This window comes from Heptranchias perlo, chromosome 4 (genome assembly GCF_035084215.1).
Source record: "Heptranchias perlo isolate sHepPer1 chromosome 4, sHepPer1.hap1, whole genome shotgun sequence".
Lineage (NCBI taxonomy): Eukaryota > Metazoa > Chordata > Chondrichthyes > Hexanchiformes > Hexanchidae > Heptranchias > Heptranchias perlo.
In genome coordinates, this window is record NC_090328.1 from 120,528,036 (window position 1) to 120,555,890 (window position 27,855).

A 27,855-nucleotide genomic window follows, 5' to 3' on the forward strand; every position below is an offset into this window, starting at 1 on the left:
ATAATTGCAGAACTCCTGTTTATATAATTAAAAGCCAATATCATTCAATACACTGAATAAGAAACTATCTTTTATTGACTTAAAATGGAATGCCTGTTGCATATACAAATGTACACCATGTTTTTTTTGTTTACAATGCCAGTATTTTAGGTATAATACCATTTGCACAACTACTCATTAATTAGAGCACTACTTACCAAGTATAGCATGAAGAGCGTTACTGTTTAGAATTGACACTTGGTTATCCAGTAGATGTATAATGGCAATGAATTACACATTCACATCAGTGTACGTGTATGTAGGGAAAATTGGAGTGCACAAATCAACAAGGCTACATGCATTGTGGAGTAAGGAGGTCTCACTTGGTGGGTGGGTAGCAGACATCATCAGCAGGGAAGGAATGATAGGAAATATGGGCCCACAAAACAAGTGTGGAAATAAATTATTCTAAATATGTCCAGTGATATAATTGGCCTTTTAGTATTAAAAATATTATAGAGCAATGCATATTGGAAATATGTCCACATAATCAAAATTAGATATTCCCTCTGCACACACTCAATCCTCAGCAAACATTGGGGGAAAAAAAATAATCTCACAGCCAGGGGTGAAAATCTCTCAAATTCCTAGAGATGAAAGGGTCTGTTCCCCTGCTGACTCGGTGAATTTCTCCAGTGATTAGCTGAACAGGCTTGGAAGATCCCTAGTTTGATGCCCAGTTGGGATGTTGGTAAGAAGGAAAGACTTGCATTTATATAGCGTCCTTCACGGCCTCAGGACATCCCAAAGCGCTTTACAGCCAATTAAGTATTTTGAAGTGTAGTCACTGTTGTAATACAGGAAATGTGGCAGCCAAATTGTGCACAGCAAGATCCCATAAACAGCAAGGTGATAAAAAAGATGGTAGTGGTTGTTGGAGGCCAATCATCTCAGCCCTAGGACATTGCTGCAGGAGTTCCTCAGGCCCAACCATCTTCAGCTGCTTCATTAATGACTTTCCCTCCATCATCAGGTCAGAAATGGGGATGTTTGCTGATGATTATACAGTGTTCAGTTCCAATTGCAACCCCTCAGATAATGAAGCAGTCCGTGCCTGCATGCAGCAAGACCTGGACAACATCCAGGCTTGGGCTGATAAGTGGCAAGTAACGTTTGCGCCAGGCAATGACCATCTCCAACAAGAGAGTGTCTAACCACCTCCCCCTGACATTCAACAGCATTACCATCGCCGAATCCCCCATCATCAACATCCTGGGGGTCACTATTGACCAGAACCTTAACTGGACCAGCCACATAAATACTATGGCTACAAGAGCAGGTCAGAGGCTGGGTATTCTGCGGCGAATGACTCATCTCCTGACTCCCCAAAGCCTTTCCACTATCTGCAAGGCACAAGTCAGGAGTGAGATGGAATACTCTCCACTTGCTTGGATGAGTGCAGTTCCAACAACACTCAAGAAGCTTGACACCAGGACAAAGCAGCCCACTTGATTGGCACCCCATCCACCACCCTAAACATTCACTCCCTTCACCATCGGCGCCTATGGCTGCAGTGTGTACCATCCACAGGATGCACTGCAGCAACTCGCCAAGGCTTCTTCGACAGCACCTCCCAAACCTGTGACCTCTACCACCTAGAAGGATAAGGGCAGCAGGCACATGGGAACAACACCACCTGCACGTTCCCCTCCAAGTCACACACCATCCCGACTTGGAAATATATCGCAGTTCCTTCATCGTCACTGAGTCAAAATCCTGGAACTCCCGACCTAACAGCACTGTGGGAGAACCTTCACCACACGGACTGCAACGGTTCAAGAAGGCGGCTCACCACCACCTTCACAAGGGCAATTAGGGATGGGTAATAAATTGTGACCTTGCCATTGACGCCCTCATCCCATGAACGAAGTAAAAAAAAAAAATTTGTTCTTTAGTGATGTTGATAAGTATTGGCCCAGACACTAAGGGGGAACTCCCCAGCATTGCTTTGAAATAGTGGCATGGGATCTTTTACGCCCACCTGAGAGGGCAGATGGGGTCTCAGTTTAATGTCTCATCTGAAAGACGGCACCTCCCACAGTACTGCACTGGGAGTGTCAGCCTAGATTTTGTGCTCAAGTCTCTGCAGTGGGACTTAAATCCACAACCTTCTGACTCGGAGGTGAGAGTGCTACCAGCTGAGCCACGGCTGATTGCTTTCCAGCAGCCCTTGCTCAACAGTGGATGTATGTGGATGTCGAATGAGGACAGGGTCAGTTTTGGTTATATTGCCCCTGTGGACCAATAGCCTGTTAACACTGGACTCATGCGAATAAGAACCACTTGGGTGATGTGCTGGAGAGTGCTTAGCACCTTTGGAACCACAACTTAGCAAGGAGTCAATACCCTTGAAGGGAGGGGAGAAAATTGGAAGAAAAAATAATAAAAATGAAATCCCCTCCCCAAAAAACTGTGAAGGGGCAGTTGGTAATAACTGGGGTGGGGGTTGTGGTAATAGAAGGTGTTTTTAGGTATTTGTTAACATCATGGAATGACACCACGCACCCTAATGGTCACGATTGCAATTGTTTCTTAAAGCCTGTAATTATATCATACGCTTTTTTCTTTGAAGTTTGTAATCTTCCTAGTACGTGTGTACAAGTATATGAATATAATAATTGGTCTTCTCATCTTATCCTTTACAATGTCTCAAATCAGTAAAAAGACTGCACTGTGGTGTTTTGACATTTCGTAGTTTATAGTCCCTGCCTTTTACAGACATTCCTAATGAATGTGGTATTTAGATTCCTGCTGGCTGTAAACTGGTGCTTCTCTTTGTGACTGACACTCCCCCCTTCATTGTGCTCAGCTGCTAATTGAATCTACACAGTCTAGCAAATGGCATTGAGCTGGGTGTGATCAGATGTCATCGTGTGAGATGCTTTGTTCGTACGAGACATTTGTTTTAATTAAACTAGTGTAGGCAGGCAAAATAGTCTAGAAACTCCTTGGATGGCAAGAAGTTTGTTTGTACGAGAGGTCGAACGCTGTTGGCACGCCGCGTGGAGAGGTGACAAGAGAACCAACACCCACACAGTCAATAGGTCAGACGAGAAAGGAACTTAAGACTGTTGTTACAAAGGATGCCCTTGTAGTTAGACATCTGCAATTTGTCTTGCTCTGCTTGTTTCTTCCCTCCACCCCCACCCCCCCCACTCCCACTACACTCTGGACATTTTCTGGAAATGCTATAATTAAGCTGACATTCTGATTATTACCGTTCTCAAATGAAAACCTGATTCAAAGTCAGAAGCTCGAGCCTTTTTTTTAAGTATACTTTTTAGTGTAATCGCTATTTTTTTTTGATTTTGGATTTGAGGCAACTTTACTCGTCACCAGCAGAAACCTAATGAATCCAGACAGAGAGCACGGTGGAAGAGGGGAGAGTCATCAGACGAATAAAAGAAATTGATACTCTCATCTTTTCCAGTGGAAATGAGTTTGACTCTCTAGAAAGCTTAATAGAAACTTATGCATACAAGTTTGAACTGTATGTATTTTTTTTTCCCCATCAGTTGCTTTAAGGTCTGTTGGAAATATGTTTTTTTTTAATCAGTCCGGTCTAGTTTTATGCTTTCTTACATCCAGAAATATGACTGAAGGGAACATCAGGGACCCAAACCATTTTCTGCATTGTGGTTTATTCTCCTGAGCAGTGTGAGATTTATCGTGTTTTGAGTTTTTCCACAAAAATTATATTTTTATATTACCAAATATGGTTCGTAGCTTTTGCATGGAAGAACAAAATGGAAGCACGCAGACATCTTCAGAATCTAGTAATAGATGATTATTAAATGCACCCAGCAGTGAATACTAAGTTTATCACACCAGGCCAGCAAATTCACTTATGAAATGCATTCTGTCACTATAGTGGCTACATTATGCCGGTCGTTTCTTTTAATGAATTTCATTCGTTTACACTGCCACCTGGAGCCAAAAGTTCAAGAGAGTGCCATCTTGGAATTGGCTGTTAATTGAAGTCTACTCTTAAAGTTGCACTCCCCGTGAAACCTCTCCTGTGGGACGTTGCTGCCAGATTGTTCCAGAATTCAGAATACCACTTGATGGCCTATTTATAAGCACGTTTATATTTATGTTTGGGGCCCTGGGGGAGCAGCACTGAAACAAAGACCCGTGATCCCAGTGCGGTGCTCTCCCCTATTTATCTTAATGTTATGCCATCACTCCAAATTAACGCCCATCAGAGGCCTGTGCCTCCTTGGTAAAAGGAAGGGAATTTGGCATCGCACATTTTCAGGTGGAGACCTAACAGCTGCTGGCAGGGCTAGTAAAATACAGGTCTCCGATGTGGTCGGGTTTCCCTCACTTTGTACGAGTATCCTGGACAGTGGGAGAACCACGTCAACCATAGACGGCATTCCCCTACAACAATGTTTCCCAGACTGTGGGGCGTGCCGAAAGGTTCCAAAGTTGGGGGGTGGGGGGGAGGGGGGAGGCGGAGAGGTCGGACCCAACAGGTCTTTACTGTAAAGCAGAATTTCCCAAACTGTGGGGCGCGCCCCCCAGGCGTGAAGAGGTCGGAAAAGTAAAATATTTTCGGAATAAACGAAGTTGAGTTGTGTCCCAAAGTGAACTCTTTTGCCAGGCTCCCTACACCCTACACGTGCAGTTGTTGGGGACGCTGCCTCAGATTGCGATAATCCACTCACATGACCGGGGAAGTCCCATGAAATGGCAATGAGATCGCGCCGGCAAATGCCTCCCCCACAGACAGCCCGTTGGTCATTTGCCGACCCGATCTCATTGCCATTTCGTGGGACTTCCCCGGTCATGTGAGTGGATTATCGCAATCTGAGGCAGCGTCCCCAACAACTGCACGTGTAGGGTGTAGGGAGCCTGGCAAAAGAGTTCACTTTGGGACACAACTCAACTTCGTTTATTCCGAAAATATTTTACTTTTCCGACCTCTTCACGCCTGGGGGGGCGCGCCCCACAGTTTGGGAAATTCTGCTTTACAGTAAAGACCTGTTGGGTAGCAGCCAGTACCATTAGGAAAACAGTGTTTTATTTTCATACTTGTGATTTATTGAACTTTGTTTTATGTTTTTTGTAAGTTATCAACAAATATCTAATGTTTACAGTTATAGAGGGGGGAGCGAGAGTGCTCGCCTTCACTACTATAGGGCGGGAGCCAAAATAGTTTGGGAAACGCTTTCCTGTGGTAAAACCACCCATATTGGTGGCTTTGCTGTATTGCCTGAAGATCCCAATGCTGGGAATGCACCCTGTTGTAGCTGAGCAATGTGCAATCTGGCAATCTTGCCTTTCCTAACGGCAGGGCATTGCTGGCCTAAGTGAGCAGGTTGAACCACTGGCTACTAGAAACGTTAGTGGCTCCTGCCTTTGCCAGTACAGTCCCCACTGCTTATAGTGGGTGCATGGCTGGTATAACACGATAGCAGTAATAAAATTAAAAATAATTTCAGTTGAAGTGCCCTACATTTTTTGGAAACTTCCCAGTGGCACAGTAGGTTTTATATACTAATACATTGAGCCATGGAGTGGATATCAAAGGACTGTAACCCAGAGCATGCACACTGGTTTGCTCCACATACAAGTGCACAGTAAATGAGGTGGTGTACCTCCAGAGAGAGGGATAGTTAAAATTCACGCTGCAGCATGTGCTAAAGATACCTGTAGCGGAAACATCAATAAAAGCAAGAGAGAAATGTAACACAAAATAGCTAGGTGTAGTGAGTATACTGTTTCTGCCCAAAATAAACAGAGCACTTAAGACGCTATAACCAGCAGCTTTAAAATTGACATTAATGCAAATGGCTAATGGTTAGTGCTTTTTGGCCGATATAAACAACTGCCCATTTTAAATGTGTTCGTTTCAAGTGATGGGGACTTTATCATTTATATTGCTGCCTGCAGAGATGCTGATGAAACTCACCTCTTTGGGTGGGTCTCAGAGCCTCTGGAGCCCATAGCGTCACCTCATTTACCTTGGATCACTGCAACTTAAGTTGGGACTGTAAAGGAAATGGGGTATTAGTTGCATTTGCATTACCCTTTGTGCAGAAATAACTATAGATGTGCTCAAATAACTGTTGTAAGTAGCGCTGTGAAATGGATGAAACAACAGAATATTGTAGAATTGACAAAATTCTTGGAACCAATGGGTGAAGATCATTTTTAAAAAAATAACAATTGCAGTCTTGGGGTTTAAAATCTTGGTTTTGGTACAATTAATGTTTTGTGATTCAGCAACTCTGAATTCTAACTTTAACAAAACATTGGGGATATAGTTCAGGCTGAAGTGTGAAATGTTCTTAAATTTAAAATGGATTTAATAAAACCAGTGACATTGATTTTATAAAAGTGATTCAATTCACTCCACATTAATAAACTTTGCAAAAATATATATTATAATATATATTGATAATGCCTGTTTATAGAGATTTTCTTTGGGTGATATATTTTCTAATACAGCAAATAGGTTCCTGTTAAGTGGCCAGTATTTACCATTATAAATGTGCAGAAGACATTTGTTGTGTTTCATTAAAATGTTTGTGAATTAAGAATGTTGAACTAGTATTTTTTTTTGGACTTCCAAGTAGTTTCTTGAGAGATTTGAGGCTGGAGTTGAGCAGTTCTACTTTTTTAATGTTTCATACCCTATACGGAAGAAAAGATTTCTTATAGATTTTTGTACATGCAAAATACATTGAGAACTATACTCAACGTAAATGGTCATATGTCTGTTATAAATTTCTTGTTTCTGTCATACATGCTAAGTCTGTAATTTACATAATGACCTGCCAATCCAATCCATCTGTCAATGTCATTTTATTCTTCTTCCTTGTTAGCTGATTGGTTACTTTTAACTTCTTGTTATTAACCAATCACATTGCGCAAAGCCTTTCTTCCTAATTACAATTTTCTCCAGAATATTACAACGAAAAATAAATTCTCTGCAATATAACACCATGATTGTTCCTCATCCTCCCCAATACATGCCACTAAAAATAACATTTCTAATCGGAGAACCTTCACTAAACGGACTGCAGCGGTTCAGGAAGGCGGCTCACCACCACCTTCTCAAGGGCAATTAGGGATGGGCAATAAATGCCGGCCTCGCCAGCGATGCCCACATCCCATGAACGAATAATAAAAAAAAATAGATGCACAAAGAAATAAGAATCTTATGCATCCCATCTTCCCTTTGTCTTCCTCACCTTTTAACCAGGAATATTCAAACTACCCTAACAAGCCTCAAACATTCCTAACCTCTCGGCATGGACTCCCCTAACCTCGGGCAGACACGGCCCTGATGCTTCATTGCCCAGTCTGGCTACCTAAGACTCTGAGCCAATCAACCACACTGCAACGCCCACAAGCCATTGTATAGTCTAGTCTCTCGTTCACACATTCAGAAAGAGCACAGTTGTATTAGGAGACCAATGAAACAAAATCTAGAAACCAAGCTACAACACCTCTTGACTGCCCTCTTGTTTCCACTCGCAACAGCCCCAAGCTATTTCCTCCAGTGCTGACCCTAATGTACCTGTCTTCTCCCAAGCCCTTCAGACGTGCACCCATCCTAAACTTTGCATCTTCCAGACAATTGTGACTATTTCACAGGGATCCAACTTTGGTTGTCACTTGATTTTAAAATTAGAATCACATCACTAATAGCATCGCACCATGAATCACCTGCACACCTGCTGCTGGCAATTTCTATTTGCGTTGCTGACAGAGAAAATAAGGGTTTTAAACTAGATTTGTTTAATAAACAGTAAAGTTCTATCTGTTCTCGTGGTCAACACTTGTGTGAACATTTAAAAGCCACAGGAGCAGGCAAACATGTTAGACACACACTAATCCATATAAATTGCGCAAAGTACAATAAAATTTGTTTGGCGTGAGTCAAATGGAACTTCGGAGTAGAATTATATTCCTATCTTGCACTAATCCAGGAAATATGTGTGTTTCACACCCATTTGGTGCTTTACTCTAGGTGGTGTTAGTAGAGCTGACAATGAGCATTGATTGAGTGGGTGAATCCAGAGGCACTGAGCTCGGAGGAGGTTTCGCTTAACCTTGATCTGCATTCCAGGTTTGATTGGTTGACGTAAAAGCGTCGCAATCTGATGAGGCAAAAATACCGGGGAGTTTTCAAACAAGTCCACCAATGTAGCAGAGTTGTAGTAATTCTCAAACATGTTGCTAAGAATCCATTAGTTTTTTTTGTGTTGACTTTTTATGCTCAAGGTGAAACATGTTGGTGCTGGGGAATGGAACATTTTCTATTTCAGGCATCTAGTATCAGCACCAAGCACTCCCAGATCAGGTGCAGCACTGTTAGATGCAGAGTCTTCTCTATCCCAACGATGCATCTCAGCCCAAGCTCAAGACTGCCACTACTGCATTAGCGTGATATTTTTCCATTGAGAGTCCATTACCGTCCCACTCCAGAGACTTAAGCACAAAATCTAGGCTGACATTCCCAGTGCAGTACTGAGGAAGTGCTGCACTGTCGGAGGTGCCGTCTTTCAGAAGAGATATTAAACCGAGGCCCCATCTGCCCTCTCAAGTGCATGTAAAAGATTCCATGGCACTATTTTGTAGAAGAGCAGGGGAGTTCTCCCCAGTGTCCTGGCCAATATTTATCTCTCAACCAACATGACTTAAAAAAAATCATCTGATCATTATCATGTTGCTGTTTGTGGGATCTTGCTATGCGTAAATTGGCTGCTGCGTTTCCCACATTGCAACAGTGACTACACTTCGAGGAACTGTAAAGCACTTTAGAACGTCCTGAGGTCGTAAAACGCACTATATCAATGCAAGTCTTTCTTTCTTTACTGATTCTTTGACTTCCCTTGCACTCTTGGTCTGACATCCACTTTACGTGGAGGCTGATGTACACAAGCACAAGGTCCGTTTAATAACCACAATACAACTTACATTTCTATGGCTGTCCTTCCATACAGGAAGACTCTCCTGAAAACTTTATACTGAGGAGGAAAAATGGTGAACACCCAAGTAGAAGAGGAAAACAGGAAAATGAACAAGGTTGGATGGGTTTTAAGGAAGTTTTGCCAAGTAAGTAGAGAGGTGGCAAGGATATAGGGAAGGCATTCCAGAGAATAAGGGTATATGGTAGCTGAAGGAGCATTCATCACTGGTGGGAGTGAGTAACAAGAGATAACTCAGCATCAGAAGAGCAGAGTGCACCTGCAGGGTCATACAATTGGAATCGAATGCTAAGTGATAGGGGAGGGAAGGGGAAGAGACCATGGAATGATTTGAAAACAAAGATAAAGATCTTGATAATTTGCTGGAGCACAGAGAACCAGTTGAGCTTGGAAAAGACGGGATTGATGGGAATGCAAAACTTTGTGCCCGCTGGATAAGTTGTAATTTAGGCAGGCTGGCAAGGACTCAGGTGATAAAGGCCTGAACTAGGGTTGCAACAGCAGTGGGAGAGAGATGTCTTGGTAATGCGGGGGAGGGAGCTCAGCTTAGAGTTGAGCAGTATGGTGAGGTTCCACACCTCCTGACTTAGCCTGAGGTGGTGACTGGGCGGTTGATGGAGTTGAGGCCAGAACCACACAAGGGCGTTGGTGGGAGTCAAATAAGATGGCGTTGGCTTTGCCCAAAGGCTGCAGGAAATTTTGGCGCATCCAAGTATTGATAACTATAGTCTTTCCCTTCTCATCTGTGCATTTTATCCCTGCATATTTGAGGCCTTTTAAAAAAATATATATATATATTTCTTCTTCTTGCTGTTTTCCATGCATTTTTTTCTTTCAAACATGGCCCACAACAGGTTTGAGTCTGCTATAACATGGGTGAAACAGGCTGCAGAGCAATGCAGCACCTACATACAAGAAGTGGCAAACATGAGACTTCATGGGGGTGAATTTTTGCTGGTCCACTGTGACTTCAGCAGAAGAATCGCAGAAATCTTGGGAGAACAATGTAGGCTCTTGTTTAGGCTGTTTTCTCCAGGATTATCACAGCTCTTCTGCTGAAGTTACGGTGGACCACCAAGAAATTCACCCCCCACCCCCCCCAGTCCCCTTCCATGAAAGGTAAAGAAAGAAAGACTTGCATTTATATAACCCTTTTCATGACCTCAGGACATCCCAAAGCGCTTTACGGTCAATGAAGTAATTTTGAAGTAACGTTGGAAACGCAGCAGCCAAATTGTGCACAGCAAGCTCCCACCAACAGCCATGACCAAATAATCTGTTTTTAGGTGTTGGTTGAGGGATAAATATTGGCCAGGACAAGGGGAAGAACTCCCCTGCTCTTCTTTGAAATAGTGCCGTGGAATCTTTTACATCCACCTGAGAGGATAGACGGGGCCTTGGTTTAAATGTTTCATCCAAAAGCACGGCACCTCCGACAGTGCAGCTCCCCCTCTACTGCACTGGAGGGTTAGCCTAGATTTTGTGCTCAAGTGTCTGGAATAGGATTTGAACCCACAACCTTCTGACCCCAAGGCGAGAGTATTACCCGCTGAGCCAAAGCTGACACTGAAAAACTCTGTATGTAAGACATTTTAGTTCAATTTTCTGAGTGGGGTTGGGGGAAGTGTGTGTGGAAGAAGTTCAATGATTTTTAACCCAAGGTCAGTCACTGTTATGATCCTTGAGTACTGTTGAAACAACGATATTAGTGATAACACCAAGTGACTCATGATTTTTTTCTTTGTTTATCTTGAGTGTTGATACTGTAGTCAGGCATGCAGCAAGACCTGGACAACATCCAGGCTTGGGCTGATAAGTGGCAAGTAACATTCGCGCCAGACAAGTGCCAGGCAATGACCATCTCCAACAAGAGAATCTAACCACCTCCCCATGACATTCAACGGCATTACCATCACCGAATTCCCCCACCATCAACATCTTGGGGGTCACCATTGACCAGAAACTTAACTGGACCAACCACATAAATACTTTGGCTACAAGAGCAGGTCAGAAGCTGGGTATTCTGTGGCGAGTGACTCACCTCCTGACTCCCCAAGCCTTTCCACCATCTACAAGGCACAAGTCAGGAGTGCGATGGAATACTGTCCACTTGCCTGGATGAGTGCAGCTCCAACAACACTCAAGAAGCTCGATACCATCCAGGACAAAGCAGCCCACTTGATTGGCACCCCATCCACCACCTTGAACATTCACTCCCTTCATCACCGTGGCTGCAGTGTGTACCATCCACAAGATGCACTGCAGCAACTCGCCAAGGCTTCTTCGACAGCACCTCCCAACCCCCTGACCTCTACCACCAAGAAGGACATGGGCAGCAGGCACATGGGAACAACACCACCTGTACGTTCCCCTCCAACTCACACACCATCCAGACTTGGAAATATATCGCCGCTCCTTCATCGTTGCTGGGTCAAAATCCTGGAACTCCCTTCCTAACGGCACTGTGGGAGAACCTTCACCACACGGACTGCAGCGGTTCAAGAAGGCGGCTCACCGCCACCTTCTCGAGGGCAATTAGGGATGGGCACTAAATGCTGGCCATTGCCAGCGACGCCCACATCCCATGAATGAATAAAAAAAACCAATCAGATTAGTAGAGCAGCCCTGATTTGTATCGCTGAGAAGCTCCCTTAAATACCAGGGGCTAGATTTTCTGCTTTGGGCGCAATCGGGGAAATACCCTTGAAATTGCACTGGTTATGTTCCGTTTCGCGTTTCCGCTAAACTCATTTACATAATCAGAAACGTAAAATCTTCCATGAACCAGGGCCATGGGGCAGCGTAATAGAATGAAATCGTTTTTTTTCCATTAAAAAATATTCCTTGATGTATTTAAGAGGGGTAACCTGGTGCAGTTGTATTAATACAGATGTAAATATAGTAAATTAAATACTTTTTGATTCAAGAAAACTTTTAAAACATGCCTACTAGTGCCTGTGCGCCTAAGAAAATGAGCTCAGTTTGAAGAGCCTTCCCCAACCAGTGTAATCGGTGGAATCTCCCAATTTCGACCTGGGGGCATGGCCAGCTTTGTGGGCGGGGCATGATTTGGGTGAACTAAATCTTGAACTAGCGGAAAACATGAATGTAAGTGCTTTTGGGCATAACTCACTCATGTTTAAAATTCCCCAATCTTTTGTGCTGATTTGGCCGATTGTGCTGGAATCTGGGCACAAAACTAGTGGAAACTCTACCCCAGGTAGTTGTGCTATTTTTGTGGATGGCGCTGCGTCTGTATATATGTGTATACCAAACATTTTGACCCGGAGCCGGGAAGGGGGCAGCGGGTCGTATTGCGGACGTTCTTACGATTTTGACGTAAGGACGTCTTTTTTTTGTCGGTTTCCTGTCTGACAGGCCGGCCTGATTGACAGGCTGGCCTCAGTTGGACGGGAGCAGAGCAAGGAAGAGGACGTAAAAAGGTAAGTCTTCAGATAAGTCTTTGATTGTATGGATGGGGGTGGGCACTAATGGGCATTGGGGGCGGGGGAGCAGTCAGTCATGGGGGAAGGATCGGGGGTCAGTCACCCGGGAGGCGGGGGGAGGCAGGATCAGGGGTCATCGCGCTGGTCCGTGATCATTGGGGGTTGGGATCGGGGGTCTGCGATCGTTGGGGGCCTGGATCGCAGGGGCTGGGATTGGGGGTCATCGCGGAGGTCCGGGATCGTTGGGTGGGGGGGGGGGGGGTCTCGCTGCAGGCAAGCTTGTTGGGCCGAGGGGAAGCACTCCTGCTCCTCTTGGCCACAAGCTGTGCCAGAAGGGCACTTACCCGCAGTTTCAGGCCTTCTCCTTCACACCACGGGAAAGGAGGAGAGAAGGCCTGGCAATTCCAGCCCCCAGGGTTGAAATTTCAAAATAGAGGTCGGCAGCCTCCTTGAAAGGTTTTAGTGACCAATCCTCTTCCTAGGAGCGGGTTGGTTGCTCATCCCGCCCCGGTGAAAACCGGAAATGGGGCGGGTTGGTGGCGGGTCTGGAATTGTTGCGATTTTCGATGCCCCCCCGCCCCCATCCCACCCGTTTTTCACTGTTAAAATTCTACCCTTTATTTCCCATGGGCTGCAGTCAGCAAATGAAGGGATGGGGAGGGAGGGGGGGAGATTGGAGATTTGGATGGTGAGTCATCTTCCAGCTCATCTACGTGGAAAGCAGTTTGAGACACACCACTGACTGGAGGTTTGATTCACCCCAGTGCTGACATAGAAGTTGTCATTTGGACAATTTATATGAGCAAAAGTCTGATTTCAGGTCAAATCTGACCCTGAATTTTCCTCATAAAGTGGGTATTTGACCCCTGGCACTGCTGCTGGCAGAGAATATCTTTGGTTTCAGTAAAAAGCAAAACAATGAATGAAAAAAAATCTTGTGCAGTTAATTAAAATAGGTAATGAGGGGATTCACAGAAAGATACAGCACAGAAGGAGGCCATTTGGCCCATCATGCCTGTGCCGGTTCTCCCATGGTTTGGCAGGTAATGCATCACTTTGTGCCAAACAGAGCAGGAAGGTTGCCAGTTCAATACCAGTCTTGCTGGGTGAGATGATTTCTTTTGGGCTGGGTGGGGGTGGGTGGTGACAGTAGGGGGCTTCAATTGACTTCAGTGTCCCCTAGCGAAGCGGGGTGGGGGGAGGGGGATTTGCGCTCCTGATTGCTTTGCATTACACCCTGCTGGAAAGTGTGTGTCTGTGGATGCTGGGTGAGAACAGGGTTGTGTTTGGCTATGGTTCATTTGAATGACACTTATAAAGCGTCTCCACACTGCCGATTATTTAGTTTAGATCCAAGGAGAGTGGCATCCTGGAGTCAGCCCCCATCCCACCCCAATGTTGAGACTGCTAAATATGGCTAGTTTATCGCAGCAGCACAATCCTAAACCTATTTTCTTTTGGTGGGCCCATGATTCTGCAGCTGGGATATAGGACCTGGGTCCGCAGTGAAAATGCGGGGAGAGGGCTCATTGTTGACTGTGTCCTAAACAAGTGCCGATGTCGTTTCAAGAATATCCCATCAGGCATGGTACCCAAGAACTGCTAGGAACCATAAAACTGCACCCTCGCCAGAGTCAGCATCTTCAGGAGAACATAGGAACAGGAGTAGGCCATTCAGCCCCTCGTGCCTGCTCCGCCATTTGATAAGATCATGGCTGATCTGTGATCTAACTCCATATACCTGCCTTTGGCCCATATCCCTTAATACCTTTGGTCGCCAAAAAGCTATCTATCTCAGATTTAAATTTAGCAATTGAGCTAGTATCAATTGCCGTTTGCGGAAGAGAGTTCCAAACTTCTACCACCCTTTGTGTGTAGAAATGTTTTCTAATCTCGCTCCTGAAAGGTCTGGCTCTAATTTTTAGACTGTGCCCCCTACTCCTAAAATCCCCAACCAGCGGAAATAGTTTCTCTCTATCCACCCTATCTGTTCCCCTTAATATCTTAAACTTCGATCAGATCACCCCTTAACCTTCGAAACCCTAGAGAATACAACCCCAATTTGTGTAATCTCTCCTCGTAACTTAACCCTTGAAGTCCGGGTAGGTGGGGAGAAACTTCTAAAGGAGCCATTGCATTGAAGCAACAGTGCGTGTTGCTATGGGCTAGTTGGGCTAGTCGGGCATGGGGGCTTGCACCTGCAATCTCCATTCACTGAAATATTAATCACAACCCTGTCACTGTGAGAAGGCACAAAGCTTGAGACCAGTCAATTCCTTGCAGGGAAGGAGGGGGAAATTGAAAGAATCCCTTTACTGAGCATCCCAGTGCAATTTCTAGCTGCAAGTTCTGGAACAGGAGTGGGATGTGGGTCAACTGGTCAAAGTATGGTAGACAATTCAGGGATAACTAAATGAGCAAATATGGGAGCATAATAATCTGGAAAGAGTGAGTTTTACCCTCTTTTTTTAAAAAAAACTAATGATGATGTAGTGTCCTGGTAATATAAAATCTGCATTCCAGTGGTTTTTAAATTTTTTGCTTGTTTTGTTTTAATTTTATTTGTACTTTAATTGTTCCTTCAGATTTTTTGATGGGTTAAGAATTCAGCGAGATACATCGATTAAAAACCCAAATAGTTTAACAATAAAATATGCTGATTAATAAAGATTGGCCATGGTTGGGGGAAAACAGTATGGCAGTATCAGCTGATGTGTTTTCTTACTTTCTGCCTGATGCTTTTTGGTGTTTCGCCCTTAATATAGACTACAGTGAGAGATCCATTTTTTAATGCTTTTCTTTGTGTGCTGGGCCCCTGTGTTATCTGGTACGTGAACATAATGAAGGCTCCCTTTTGTGATTTATTGTTTTAATCAGCACAACATGAACATTTCAAGGAGTAATCTTGACGTTCTGACAGGTTGTAGATTTGATTTAGGAATGCATTGTAAATAGAAGATGCATGGTGGGGAATCAGTGATTTAAGGAAAAATAAATCACCAACTCACGTCAATCCTAATAACCCACCAGCACCTCAGTTACTAGAGGGTTGGTGAGGCCCACATCCTAAATTGTTTATATCTCTGTATACTATTGAGTCCAAGTAATGTGTTCGATTTAAACTGCACCATTATGTAAATGTGTTTACAAATTGCATCACCATGGCTTTCTTCAGTCTCTTAGCCACTTACTAAAATAAAAACACTTAACCCCCTCCCTTCCCTTTTATGGAATATCTTTTAAGTCTTTTCTCTAGTGTGTGGTGTAAACCAAGTTTAACAAATTTATATCGCATAATGAGTTAAGAACATTCTAATTCTTCGACATACGGTCTCGTTTGTTTCACTGGTGTTGCTGTGACATGTTTTATTTTTACTGATTTATTTGGAATATAAGAAACCCATTACATTACAATCTCTCTGAATTCTTTTCAGACAGTTTTAACATTGTTTACCACTGCTGCATGACTACTGGATTAAAATTCAGATTTTTTTTAAAAAAGCAAAAAATTAAAGGTACAGGTAAAATTTAATTTTATATGATTCTTTTTAAATAGCTCATGGTATTATATGATATAAGAGAAACCGGTGATTTTGGAATTAAGTTGGGCAAAAGAAAATACTCAAATGTTCCAGAACTGCTGCTGCATGTTTGTGATGATGAAATGCGACATTATCTCATCCTTAAGAGTGTCACTGCAACCAGGGACCCTATTAACAAGATCGTACACAGGCTGCAGACCAAACATTGCGCACACGCTGCCAACAGAGACACAAGTGGAGCATGTAAACTCACAATGATTGCTTGAAAAACAGTTTCCAAGAAAAGATACTATTGAAGAGTTTATTGTAAATATTTAGTTTTTTGTGTGTGTTCCAATTCTATATTTTCAATATATAATAACCGTTACAAACAGAACAAGCAAAACTGCTAAAGAACGATGTCCTATATGCAAGGTTGGGAAGCAATTTTTCTTCTGCCCTAGGAGACATGGAATAAGGGCAACCAGGCAATGAACCGTAATGTTTGAAATACACCACAATGTAAGCTGCTTATAGCAGACTCATCTGCTGTCCAGAGTAACTAGACAAATCCGGTGCCTTTCATCTCCATTTACTTGAGAAACTAATGAATGGACAGATTACAGTTAGTCTGAGAAATTCTGTGGACTTTACGTGTCGATTGGTCACAGTCATGCATTGCTCCTCCCCTTGTAGCTCGGCTGAAATTAAGTATTTCTGTTAATTATGGAACCCATGGAGCAAGTGGCAAAATAGTCTCCTAAATAACAACAACTTGCATTTATATAGCACCAATAAAATATCTCAAGGTGCTTCACAGGAGCATTATCAGACTAAATTTGACAGAGCCACATAAGGAGATACTAGGACAGACGCTTGACCAAAGAGGCAGATTTTAAGGAGCATCTTCAAGGAGGGGTGAGAGGCTGAGAGGTTTAGGGAGGGAATTCCAGAGCTTAGGGCCTAAGCAGCTGAAAGCACGGCCGCCAATGGTGGAGCGATTAAAATCGAGGATGCACAAGAGGCCAGAATTGGAGGGTGTACATAGGCCTGTATGTTTTGGCACCACATCTCCAGAGTAAAACTGGAACGTGGACAAGCTAACTATAGTCAACACCTGCATTACTTTTATTATTTTTGGTTCAAGGCCATGCGGTTTGTCTGGTTTATGCTGATAGGGTTAGATGAAGTAGGGTGGGAGGAGGCTCGTGTGGAGCATAAACACTGGCATAGACCAGTTGGGCCGAATGGCCTGTTTCTATGCTATACATTCTATGTAACGCTGCCACAGAGGGACTTTAGGGCATTTCTGGATGATGAGCTAAGAGGGGCCAGATGTTCTCTCCCATCCGTAATTATTTTGTGAATTTCTTTCCCCTACTTTCCCACACAGTCTGCTTGCCTCTATGCAGTCTGTCAGTAGAAGGGTTCAGGCCAATGGTCCATTGCACAGATTTTTTCCAGAAATGCTACTCTACACCCCATCGACAACCAACTCACCTATAATAGGATTTCTCCTTCTCCCGCTCCCATCCCTACCTGGGACGCATTATTTTCCCCAGGTACATCACTGGTCTGTTCTTGGGTTATACCCAAGAAATGTTTTTGGGTTCAGCATCTTGAGGATTAAATAGAAAATACTCGTCACTACATTTTAGCTTATTGGTTAAATCATATGTCCTCGCACGAACTTCCTCACCTTCAGAAAGCGGTAGAGTAAATACTTTTCTTGACTGTGGTGTAGGCTATAAACTGCCAAACAGATTTATTAAACAGTAATAGGATGAATGAACAGAAGCAATGACCCATTGTAAATTTACAGTAGTTACAGGCTAAGTTATACCACCTCGGAAGATAGAAAAGTCATGTCTGCACTAAACTGCAAGTAAACTGGACTAAACAACAACAACTTGCATTTATATAGCATCTTTTAACATAGCAAAATGTTCCAAGGCACTTCACAGGAGCAATTATCAAATTAAATTTGACACCCAGCCACATAAGGAGATATTAGGACAGGTGACCTAAGGAGCATCTTAAAGCAGGGTAGAGAGATGGAGAGATTTAGGGAGGGAATTCCAGAGCTTTGGGGCCTAGGCAGCTGAAGGCAGGGCCGGCAATGGCGGAGCACAGAAAATCGGGGATGCGCAAGAGGCCAGAATTGGAGGTGCGCAGAGATCTCTGAGGGCTGTAGGGCTGGAAGAGGTTACGGAAATAGGGAAGGGCAAGACCACGGAGGGATTTCAAAACAAAACTGAGAATTTTTAAATGGAGGCGTTGCCGGACCGGGAGCCAATGTAGGTCAGCGAGCATAGGGGTGATGTGTAAACGGTACTTGGTGCGAGTTAGGATATGGGCAGCAGAGTTTTGGGTATTACATTGTTGCTGAGTGTCCACAAAGCCGATTTCTCTCTCTTTCTCTAATAGCTTCAACCAGGCCACCCTTTTTAAGCAAGGCAACCTGAGAAACACTTTTCAAAATTTGACAATAGACAAAAGAAATTTAAATAAGTATGTCAATTCAAAAAAATCTGCCAGACAATTGAATGGCTTGGCCCACCCCTTGGATACTTGACCAGATACCGTAACCTCTCTATTCCAGGGTTATTGCATCAAAACAAGTTGGGCAACTTTTTGTCAGTGAGCCTGCTTTTTAACTCCATGACGAAAGAAAGAAACCAACGCCATGGTACACCATAGGGAAAAAAAAAATGCTTTGTTATCGTCACATCACATTGCAGACTACCTGAGAACTGGTTAAACTTAGCCCAAGTTTTGACATGGATCCAAGTACCAGGTAGCTATATGACTCCATACTGCAACCACCAAGGTCCACTGATATGCCTGCTTTAAATTTTTTTAAAATTCTACTTTCGTGCTTCTCTCACCTCTTCCCCTCAGTCTTGGTCCACTTCTCAGCCTGGAAGCTCCTTTTACTCAGTTACTAAATCAGAAAAATGTACAGTTGCTCATTTGCCTGTCTCTTATGCCAGCTAGGACAAGCAAATAAGTCACACAATCTCAGATGGCACCAGTGCCCTCTGTGGGTCAGGAAACGAGGTGAGCTTATAGTAGTGGAGAGGTTCAGCCGTGCATCACTGTTTCACTGGTCAGGTGCTAGTCACTTGCATAGCTGAAAGCTGTTGCATTGATGGGGTAGGCAGACTGAGGAATTCTGCCTGGCATTCAGCACCTTAACTATTGCAATACCATGCCTATATATAATCCAGTAAAGATAGTCATCTTTTGCAATGTGTTTCATAAAATTACATTTCACAAGTTCACTTCCTTTGCAATGGTATAAGCTCAAAGCGTATTGTGTGCACGTGCACATGTGAGAAAGTGACATTTCTAATATTGTGTTTGAGTCTGTAGAAACATAGTCTGTATGGCTAACCAGGCCTGTGTTGCCATGATGTATATTTAGCATATTGGTGCCAATTTGCTGGAGGGAAAAAAAATCACACAAGCCAATATGTTTTAATATTGGCAATGAAACTGCTCTCACCACCAGTGACCAACATGTAACTATCAATATTTCATCCTTGTGTTGTATAGTTCAAAATGCTTTCTCCAGATACAACCTGAGTTGGAGTGATAAAAACTCATTATACTGCTGAGTGCTTTCCACCATTCAACTCATTATGAAATCCTAGAGACAACACTGATGATTTAGTGAATTGGCAGTAAGGGTAAAGGTAAAAGTCATGCTTGGTGTGGTATATCAGCCCTTTAATTCTAGTTTGCCTCATTTGGTTTGTTTAAGCCACAAAGGATTCCTTTTTCCCTTTGGCCACATATTCCACCGACTGACTTCCCCATTTGCTAACTAGGTCACAATAATGTAGGTACAGTAGTTTATAAGTTATTTTGTTGCATCTATATTTTAAAATCCTGTGCATCATCCACTTTTGCATTACCTTCAATAGCAATTTGCTGGGCAGTACGTTGGGCGATTCCAGCTGTGTAATATTGCGAGGTGTTGGCTTGGTGTGTTTGTTCTGAGACGGTCTGTGCTTGATATCTAATCTCTCCCACTAACTCCCATGCACTGAGAGTGCAGCAGTGACTTGAGGACCTTGTTTTGAAATTTTTTTTTTGCCTTAATCTTTTACGTCATTTGTGACATTGAAGTTGGCTTTTGAAACCTGAAGACAGGTATGTAATATCGTTTTCCAATGACCTTTGCGAAATTGAAATTTAGTTTTGAATGGCTTTATGTGCAGCTTATGTATATATTTTTTTTCCACTGTTACATTTTAGAAAATGAAGAAAGAGGCTGCGAGGGTCAACAGAACGAAAAAACAGTCCGAAGCACCTTGACTGCGTTGAGAAACTTCAGAGAGTTCCTCCTTTCCAAATACCCACACGAAAACCGGGAAATCCATATCATACCATGCACGGAACTTGATGTGTACCTAGCTTCATTCTTTGTGGATGCCAGGCAGAAAGATGGCTCCGAGTACGAACCCAACAGTTTGGCCAACTATCAGTGTGGACTTGAAAGGTACTTAAAGGAATACAAATATGGGTTCAGTATAACGAGGGATAAGGAATTCAGGCGCTCGCAAGAAGCACTGAAACAGAAGCAGCTTGAGCTGAGAGGCAAAGGGAAAGGAAACAAGCCACACAAGTCAATGAAACTCACCTTTGCCGACGAGCTCATCCTGCGCAAAAGAGGCTTGCTGAGCCGATACAACCCTGAGGGGCTGCTCAACCTCGTGTGGTTAAACAACACTAAAGCGTTTGGGCACTGTGCTGGGTTCCACAGTTCCACGCTAAAATGGGGGGATATCAGGTTACATGTAACCGAGACGGGATTGGAGTATCTGGAGTGGGAAATCATAGATAGTTCTGATGCTCAAGGGAAGAGCCGGAGAGCGGGAACTGAGTGCAGAATTTATGCCACGCCGCATTCTCCACAGACATGCCCAGTGCAGGACTACAAGGAGTACGCTCAGAGACGCCCTCCAGCTATGCGTTATGAAGATGCCCCCTTCTATCTGTCCATCAAGCCAGTCTGCAACCTGGCTGCACTTTACTGGTATAATAGCCAATCCCTCGGGAAGAATAAGCTCTCAAAAATGGTTAAAACCATGTGTGAAAAGGGGAATATTCCTGGGAGGAAGACCAACTTTAGTGTTTACCAGAGCTGCAGTTCTCTGTCTGAGGCACAAAGCAACCAGCTGGTACTAATATGTAACAATCTGAGCCAGAAAGCTGCCCAGTCGATGTCGGGTCTCGCCAATACGGGGAACTTTATCATCTCTGGTTCTTTCGACTCTTCTTCAGATACAGCCTGACAGAAATGTGCTTTGGATTTTTTTAAATTATTTTTTATTATTCTCTATGTTCTCACATTTTTATACGGTATACTTATCCCTCAGCCACTGATAGTTATAGTTTTTAAATGCAGCGTGTGAAAGGGTTATTGGCCTGAATTATATGTCTCGAGAGCAGGCATAATAAAACTCCAGTGATCAAATGTACAGGTTAATGATGATTCTATAACACACTCTCATCTTTTTTAAAAAAATAACAAATACAGATTTCGATGTAGAAAGTTCCTATGGACATCATTAATCAAAATGTAGTTTTTTAAATGCCATAATTCTGGAAGTTGAAAAGAAAATCTCTCCTCATAACTCTTGAGAACTATCATTTTTCCTGCACAGCTTTTCAAAGTGTGCACATTCTTTATTATTCAATTTCTGTAACAAATGGACTCTCAAATGTTTGGATGCTAAGCATTCAGTAAAATTACAGAAATTATTCAGCTGCGCAGCATTCACAAATTTCTAAATAGGTGAGACGGGAAATAATATTTTTGAACAAACCTGCCACGGTTCCCAAAGTGCGGAAGCCTCTTTTCACAGCTGCAGTATTAATTGTTTCACCCAGTATTAATTGTTTGCTCTTTTAAGCCATTTCTCCTCTGAATATCAGTGTTTTTGAACTCTCCCTGCCCCCCTCACCCCCATGCACCCACCACTTTACATACTTCGCTGCAGATAATGGCATTTACCCTCTTGCTGCCCTGAGTCTCTCTTCATCGAGTGAATTCAGTGTGTTGTAAGTAGCTTGCCTTCTTTACTGAGCCAAGCTTTTTATAACGGAGAGTGATTAACTTGCTCTGAGATCTTCCTAGGAGTTGCATAGAATGTACAGCACAGAAACAGGCCATTTGGCCCAACTGGCCCATGCCGGTGTTTATGCTCCACAGGAGCCTGTGTTTTTAATTTCCCTAACGGTTAAGAAATTTGTGAGAAAAATATCAGATTTAGGATTTATTTTTAAAATAATTTTATTATTTGTAACTATATTTAAATGTATTTGGAGTTTGAGGACCTGCTATCAGGAGCCTGTATGGTTCATGTTGCGCCCTGCTCTGCAGACCAGTGATCCACTCCTATTACCTTTTGAATGGGAAGCACTGATCAGGGTGTGTTATAGGACAAACTAGTTAGCCTGGTCAACCCTGAAATATATCAGGCTGGTATCTCATCATTCTGGATGTATGATGATTGTTCAGTACTTCGTGACTAAAACCTTTAACCTTACATCATCTGGTTACTAAGGATGTTGTCTTGATACAGAGGAAGAAATTCAGTGTCCTGGTTAACTCATTGTGTTAGCTCCACTGCAAAGAAACAGTTTCTTATCCATACATGTTTTATTTCATTAGGCTCTGTATACCTGAAAGTTGCTTGGAAATTCTATTAGCAATTTGATTTTGTTTTTAAAAAAAATACTATTATTGGTGTCACAGATTTTGTATGTCATCATATTTATTTTAGTTTTTTAGATTAGTATTTAGAACTATTTGTATATGGCTGCTCGTACACAAGTATTGATATTTGTTGGAACACCACGTTAGAAAAGCGCATAAGCTAAATCTGGTGTGAAATTCACTAGTTAATGCCGGGATCTTACCGATGAAGGATTGCAGCTCTGTATAGTCCGTCTGTTTTAATAGTCTAATTCCACAAAATTCAAATGAAGTAGACTTCTGTGCAGGACACTGTGTTACTTCCTGAAGAGCTTTCTGGAGCCACGAGTGAGTGAATGTATTTGCGTGTGTGTATTTTAATCCTTTGTGTGTGAATTGGGCCCAATTTGCCAGCTCGTTCCCAATTAAAATAATGGAGAGTCCTAAAATTGTTGGAAGGAAAGATTTATATCAAAATAATGTGCCTACAAGTGCATGCTCCTCTAAATGAATGGTTAAGAATTTTACTTTTTTTAAAAAAAAGTAAGATCTGGGTTTGTTAAACGGAATGATTTGCTTAGTATCCAAACACAGTTTATTGCTTTAACAATATGCAAAGATATATTAGCAAGGAGACTGTTAGGTACTACTTTTTAATCAAAGGCTAATATATAGAAATTAGTGCGTTCAGCTAATTTAACCCTTTGAGCATCCACACACCAAGAATTCTAATAAAATCATGAGTACAATGAATTAAGAAATGTGTGAATAATTTTAATGCACTTCACTCTAATTGTTCAGAAAAATAATTTGCTCAGATGTGTTCTACAGAAGTGGAGCACCTGTTTTGAAATGCTCAAAGGGTTAAAATAATCTAATCTTGTTTTGGTTTGAGTCTTCTGAGGTCAATCTGATGGGAGTTCTGTATGGCTCTAGATTTCAGCTTAGGTTGGAAATTCTTTAGAATACTGTGAAACTTTAAAATCACTGCCTGAAGTGTAGTAGTTGACAGAAATTACTATTCAATGTAGTTTTGTGTTTATTTTGTCTAATTTTTATTAAAATACAGTGTTTAGGTACAGCCTTTTCAAACTGGCCTTTATAGACTCAGTGTTTTTTGTTTATTTAATCTTTCTCTTTTAATAGGTGTTATATTGTTGAACTTTTTATGTGTTTTTTCCTGCCTCAATGTACATTTTCAGAATGTAGTGCTTATTTTGCCCTGAAAACAGCCCAAGGCAGTACTAGTAAAAATAAAAGACTTTTGCCAACCCGTGAACTTTCTACTGAATAAAAGGGCAAAGTGTCCAAGTGAAGAACAATGTCTGTCCAGCTTTGCTTGCCCTTTTAAAATAAAAGCTTGTTTGCCAGAAGATTATGGTTCCCTGAGCTTCAGGCACCTGCAGCCAACAATATTTTAGCTTTGGCCTTGGAGGGGGTGCAGCACAGATTCACCATAATGATACCGGGGCTATAGGGTTAAATTATGAGGACAGGTTGCATAGACTAGGCTTGTATTCCCTTGAATATAAAAGATTAAGGGGTGATCTAATTGAGGTGTTTAAAATGATTAAAGGAGTTGATAGGGTCGATAGAGAGAAACTATTTCCTTTGGTAGGGGAGTCCAGAACGAGGGGTCATAACCTTAAAATTAGAGCTAGGTCATTCAGGGGTGAGGTCAGGAAGCACTTCTTCACACAAAGGGTAATGAAAATCTGGAACCCTCTCCATTAAAAGCTGTTGAGGCTGGGGGTTAATGGAAAATTTCAAAATTGAGATTGATAGATTTTTGTATTAAGGGTTACGGAATCAAGGCGAATGAATGGAGTTGCGATAATGTTTTCACAGAGAATGGGGATGTTAAGGACGGGGCCCTCAGGTATTCTGCTTTGGCTTTGATTCCTGATGATCCAGGCCAAACCTGTGGACGTCACGTTAGTCAATAACTCGAAAGGTATTTTAAGTTCTTCACAAGTGGCTTAGTGAGTTGATCCAGTTAGCAGCTGAGCCATACCATAAAGGTTCAGGCTCGATCCCTCATCGATGCTGAGTTACCGATCTTAGAATGGGACAATGGTAGTGGAACATAGGGACAGGAGTAGGCCATTCAGTCCCATGAGTCTATTCCTCCATTCATTTAGATCATGGCTGATCTGTATCTTAACTCCATTTACCTACCTTGGTTCCGTAACCCTTAATACCTTTGCGTAACAAAAATCTATCAACCTCAGTTTTTCTTGGCTCTACAATTGGCTAACAGCGTTTCTGCGTTAAGGGAGGGGGAAAATTGGCCAGGGTTTCCATTCCTGATTGTTAGCCAGCCCGCCCCCTATTGGAAATGCTCATATGTGTTCATCAGGTGAGGAAAAGGTCAGCCCCAGCTCCCTCCTCGAGTTCGACACTCGTTGTCTGGGCTCATAAGTGAATAAGTGATCACTTGGATGAGGTACCAGAGAGTAACTGCCTGTGGCAACTGTACCCCAGCAAAGATGTAACAACTTCAAGATGGGAAAGAAGGAAATGGGCAAGAAAAATTATAAAAGTGATTTTTAAGTGCTGGAAATTTTTTTGGTTGGCTTAGTTACTGTTGGCCACAGTACAGTGTAATAATTTTTCTTTCTTTACAAAGTGTATCTTCCAATGCCTGAAATATTATTTTGGTTTGTGTTGCATGCTCCTAATGATGCATTAGGTAATAGTTCCACCTCCTTGGACACCATAATGTAGTCCCCACCTTCTTTCAAGGTGCACAGTTAGCTACAGCTAGCTAGACCTGGAACCAGGAAACCTTTGTTTTATTGATGGATTATAATTGACTTTAAAGCCCAGAGGTCTGTGGTATAACAGGTGGAGCACCACCTTTTTGATTTGGGCACTGTTACTTTTACTAGGCTGCCTTTGCACTGTTGGCCTTTGTATTGGAAGGATAGATTTTTGTCATCCTTGGCTGGGAATGGGTTAAAGGAGGTTGTCCATGACTGATTCTGCTGTTTTCATGATCTTCCATGTTTCTGTTCAGCCAAGTATAATACTGTGATTAAAATCATGTTACTCACCATTCTACTAATGTAATGGTTATATTATGCACCAAATCCAAAATGTGTACACTCTGAGCATTCATTTCACAAGGTGCACCTTATAAAATCATGAACTTTGACCTTATGATTGGGGGAACTCAAGTACTTTATTTGCAAAGCATATGTATTTTGGCTTTGAGGTTAACCCTGACATCTGTGATTTCTCTTTTTAAAAATTATTTTCAAACAAAGACTAATCATTAATTTGTTTTTAAAAAAAAGTCTAAATTCTAAACAGTATTTTGTCAAAATGAAATGTTGCTGTCATGCCAAAAACATGCAAATCTCTATGCATTTTGTAATCAAGTGGTATTGTTGCAGTGCAGACTAAGCATGTTTTGTAGGTGCTCTTATTTACATAAGTTGTCGATATTTTTTAGAAATGTTAACATTTGCTGCTAATAATCAATTAGTTATTGATTTTAAAGAGCCTTCAGTGTATATTTAGGCTCCACCAATCAATTCTTTCATTGACTGTTTGACTTGTTGGTATGTGTGATAAACCAAAAAAAAATGAAGAGTGCAAGCAGTTTTGTGTTGTTCTATTCCTGGTTAAATTGTAAACAATTTTACAACACCAAGTTATAGTCCAGCAATTTTATTTTAAAGTTATAGTCCAGCAATTTTATTCCTGGTTAAAGACAGTGAGGTTGTATGGGAGGGGGAGGAGCAGAAGGGGTTGAAAAGGATGATGTGTTTCACGTTTGATCTGATTCATAAATGTCCAGCTTCTGAGTCTCCCCCACCATTCCCACATGCTAAACTTCTTTACGAGTTTAATAAATCAAAGTTTCAAGACGCAGTGTATTCCTCAGAATTAGTATGCCCATATCATACAAGTTTGATTTTAATAATTTTTGTGTGTGTTTGTGTGTGTGTGTGTGTGTGTGTCTGTGCGCGTGCGTGCGCTGTCTTTTCCTGCAGACTCTGTTGACTTATTCAGGTTCTTCGGTATTGTGCATTCGGGGGATGGTGGGATGGGGAGGGGGGAATGGTTGGGGGGGTCAGTTGCACATTTGGTATAGTACCATACTCATACCCACACAACATGACTGAATTGATTGGTAGACAAAAGTCTTCGATGTTTATTGCAAAAAATATGTAGAGCTCTTAAACAAAGAGAGAAAAAAGACAAAAAAAACACACACTTTAAACTAATCTGTTTTTAAAGTTGTTAATAATTGTCTATTTGATTGCTGCATGCTATTTCAGAGTTTCCTCTGTGTATGTAGAAACTGAACTAGTTGCCAGATAATAAATGAATAAACCATGCTGTGTTCTCCGCTTGACTAGTTTTTAAGTTTATTTTAATGTTGTGCCTCTGGGCTAGAAATCATGCAGCTGAGGATTACAAAGGCACCTCATTCTTATACATTCATGTCATCAGAAATCTGACATTGAAGGTAACAAATTATACATTTTGAGTGCGGCTCGTTTGAAAGATCACTAATAAAAACAAAATTGAAGTTCTGTTTTTGCTGAATGAATGTCCTTTATTTGGCAATCCCAAATCCCAATTTATTTCCTAAGCCATGAGATATCTTGTACTCTTTCTCATCTAAAATATTCTGTTTCTTTTACTTGATCCAGTCTGCTCACTGTTCTGTGGTTCTTTTAGCACTTGCTATTTTTGATTTTTTTTATTTGAGAAGGAGGAGAGGAAATGAAATATAATTTTTTCATGTCTTAAAATTTAAATCAAGCTATAAAATTACAACCTTACATTGAAAAAAGAAATACCTGCATTTATATAGCACTTTTATAAAAGTGCTCCTAATTTGCCTTTCACGACCTCAGGACATCCCAAAGCGCTTTACAGCCAATAAAGTACTTTTGAAGTGCAGTCATTGTTGTAATGGAGCTAATTTGCACACAGCAAGGTCCCACAAACAGCAATGAAATAAATGACCAGATAATCTATATTAGGTACAAAAAAGATTCACAAGGTTGATACCATCACTGAGAGGATATCCTTACCAGGAAAGGCTGAACAGGCTGGGGTTCTTTTCTTTAGAAAAGAGAAGGCTGGGGGGTGGCTGGATAGAGGCCTTCAAGATAATGAAAGGGTTTGCTAGGGTAGATGTAGAAAAGATGTTTCCACTTTTGGGGGAGACTAGA

At 42.1% G+C, this 27,855-nt stretch overlaps 1 protein-coding gene across 7 annotated transcripts in view; it reads left to right on the forward strand.

Moving 5' to 3' along the window:
• LOC137321257 (uncharacterized protein KIAA1958) overlaps window positions 1-27,855 on the forward strand; it is an 83,335-nt gene that overhangs the window by 42,750 nt on the left and 12,730 nt on the right. For 6 of the 7 annotated variants that reach the window (XM_067983598.1, XM_067983593.1, XM_067983596.1 and 3 more), the window contains exon 3: window positions 20,215-27,162. The exons of the other annotated variant lie outside the window; for it this stretch is intronic. In XM_067983598.1, coding sequence (XP_067839699.1) covers window positions 20,215-21,254 — 1,040 coding nt within the window. In that variant the 3' untranslated portion in view covers window positions 21,255-27,162. Of the gene's footprint in view, window positions 1-20,214; window positions 27,163-27,855 lie in introns of those variants that run through there. 7 annotated transcript variants of the gene reach the window in all.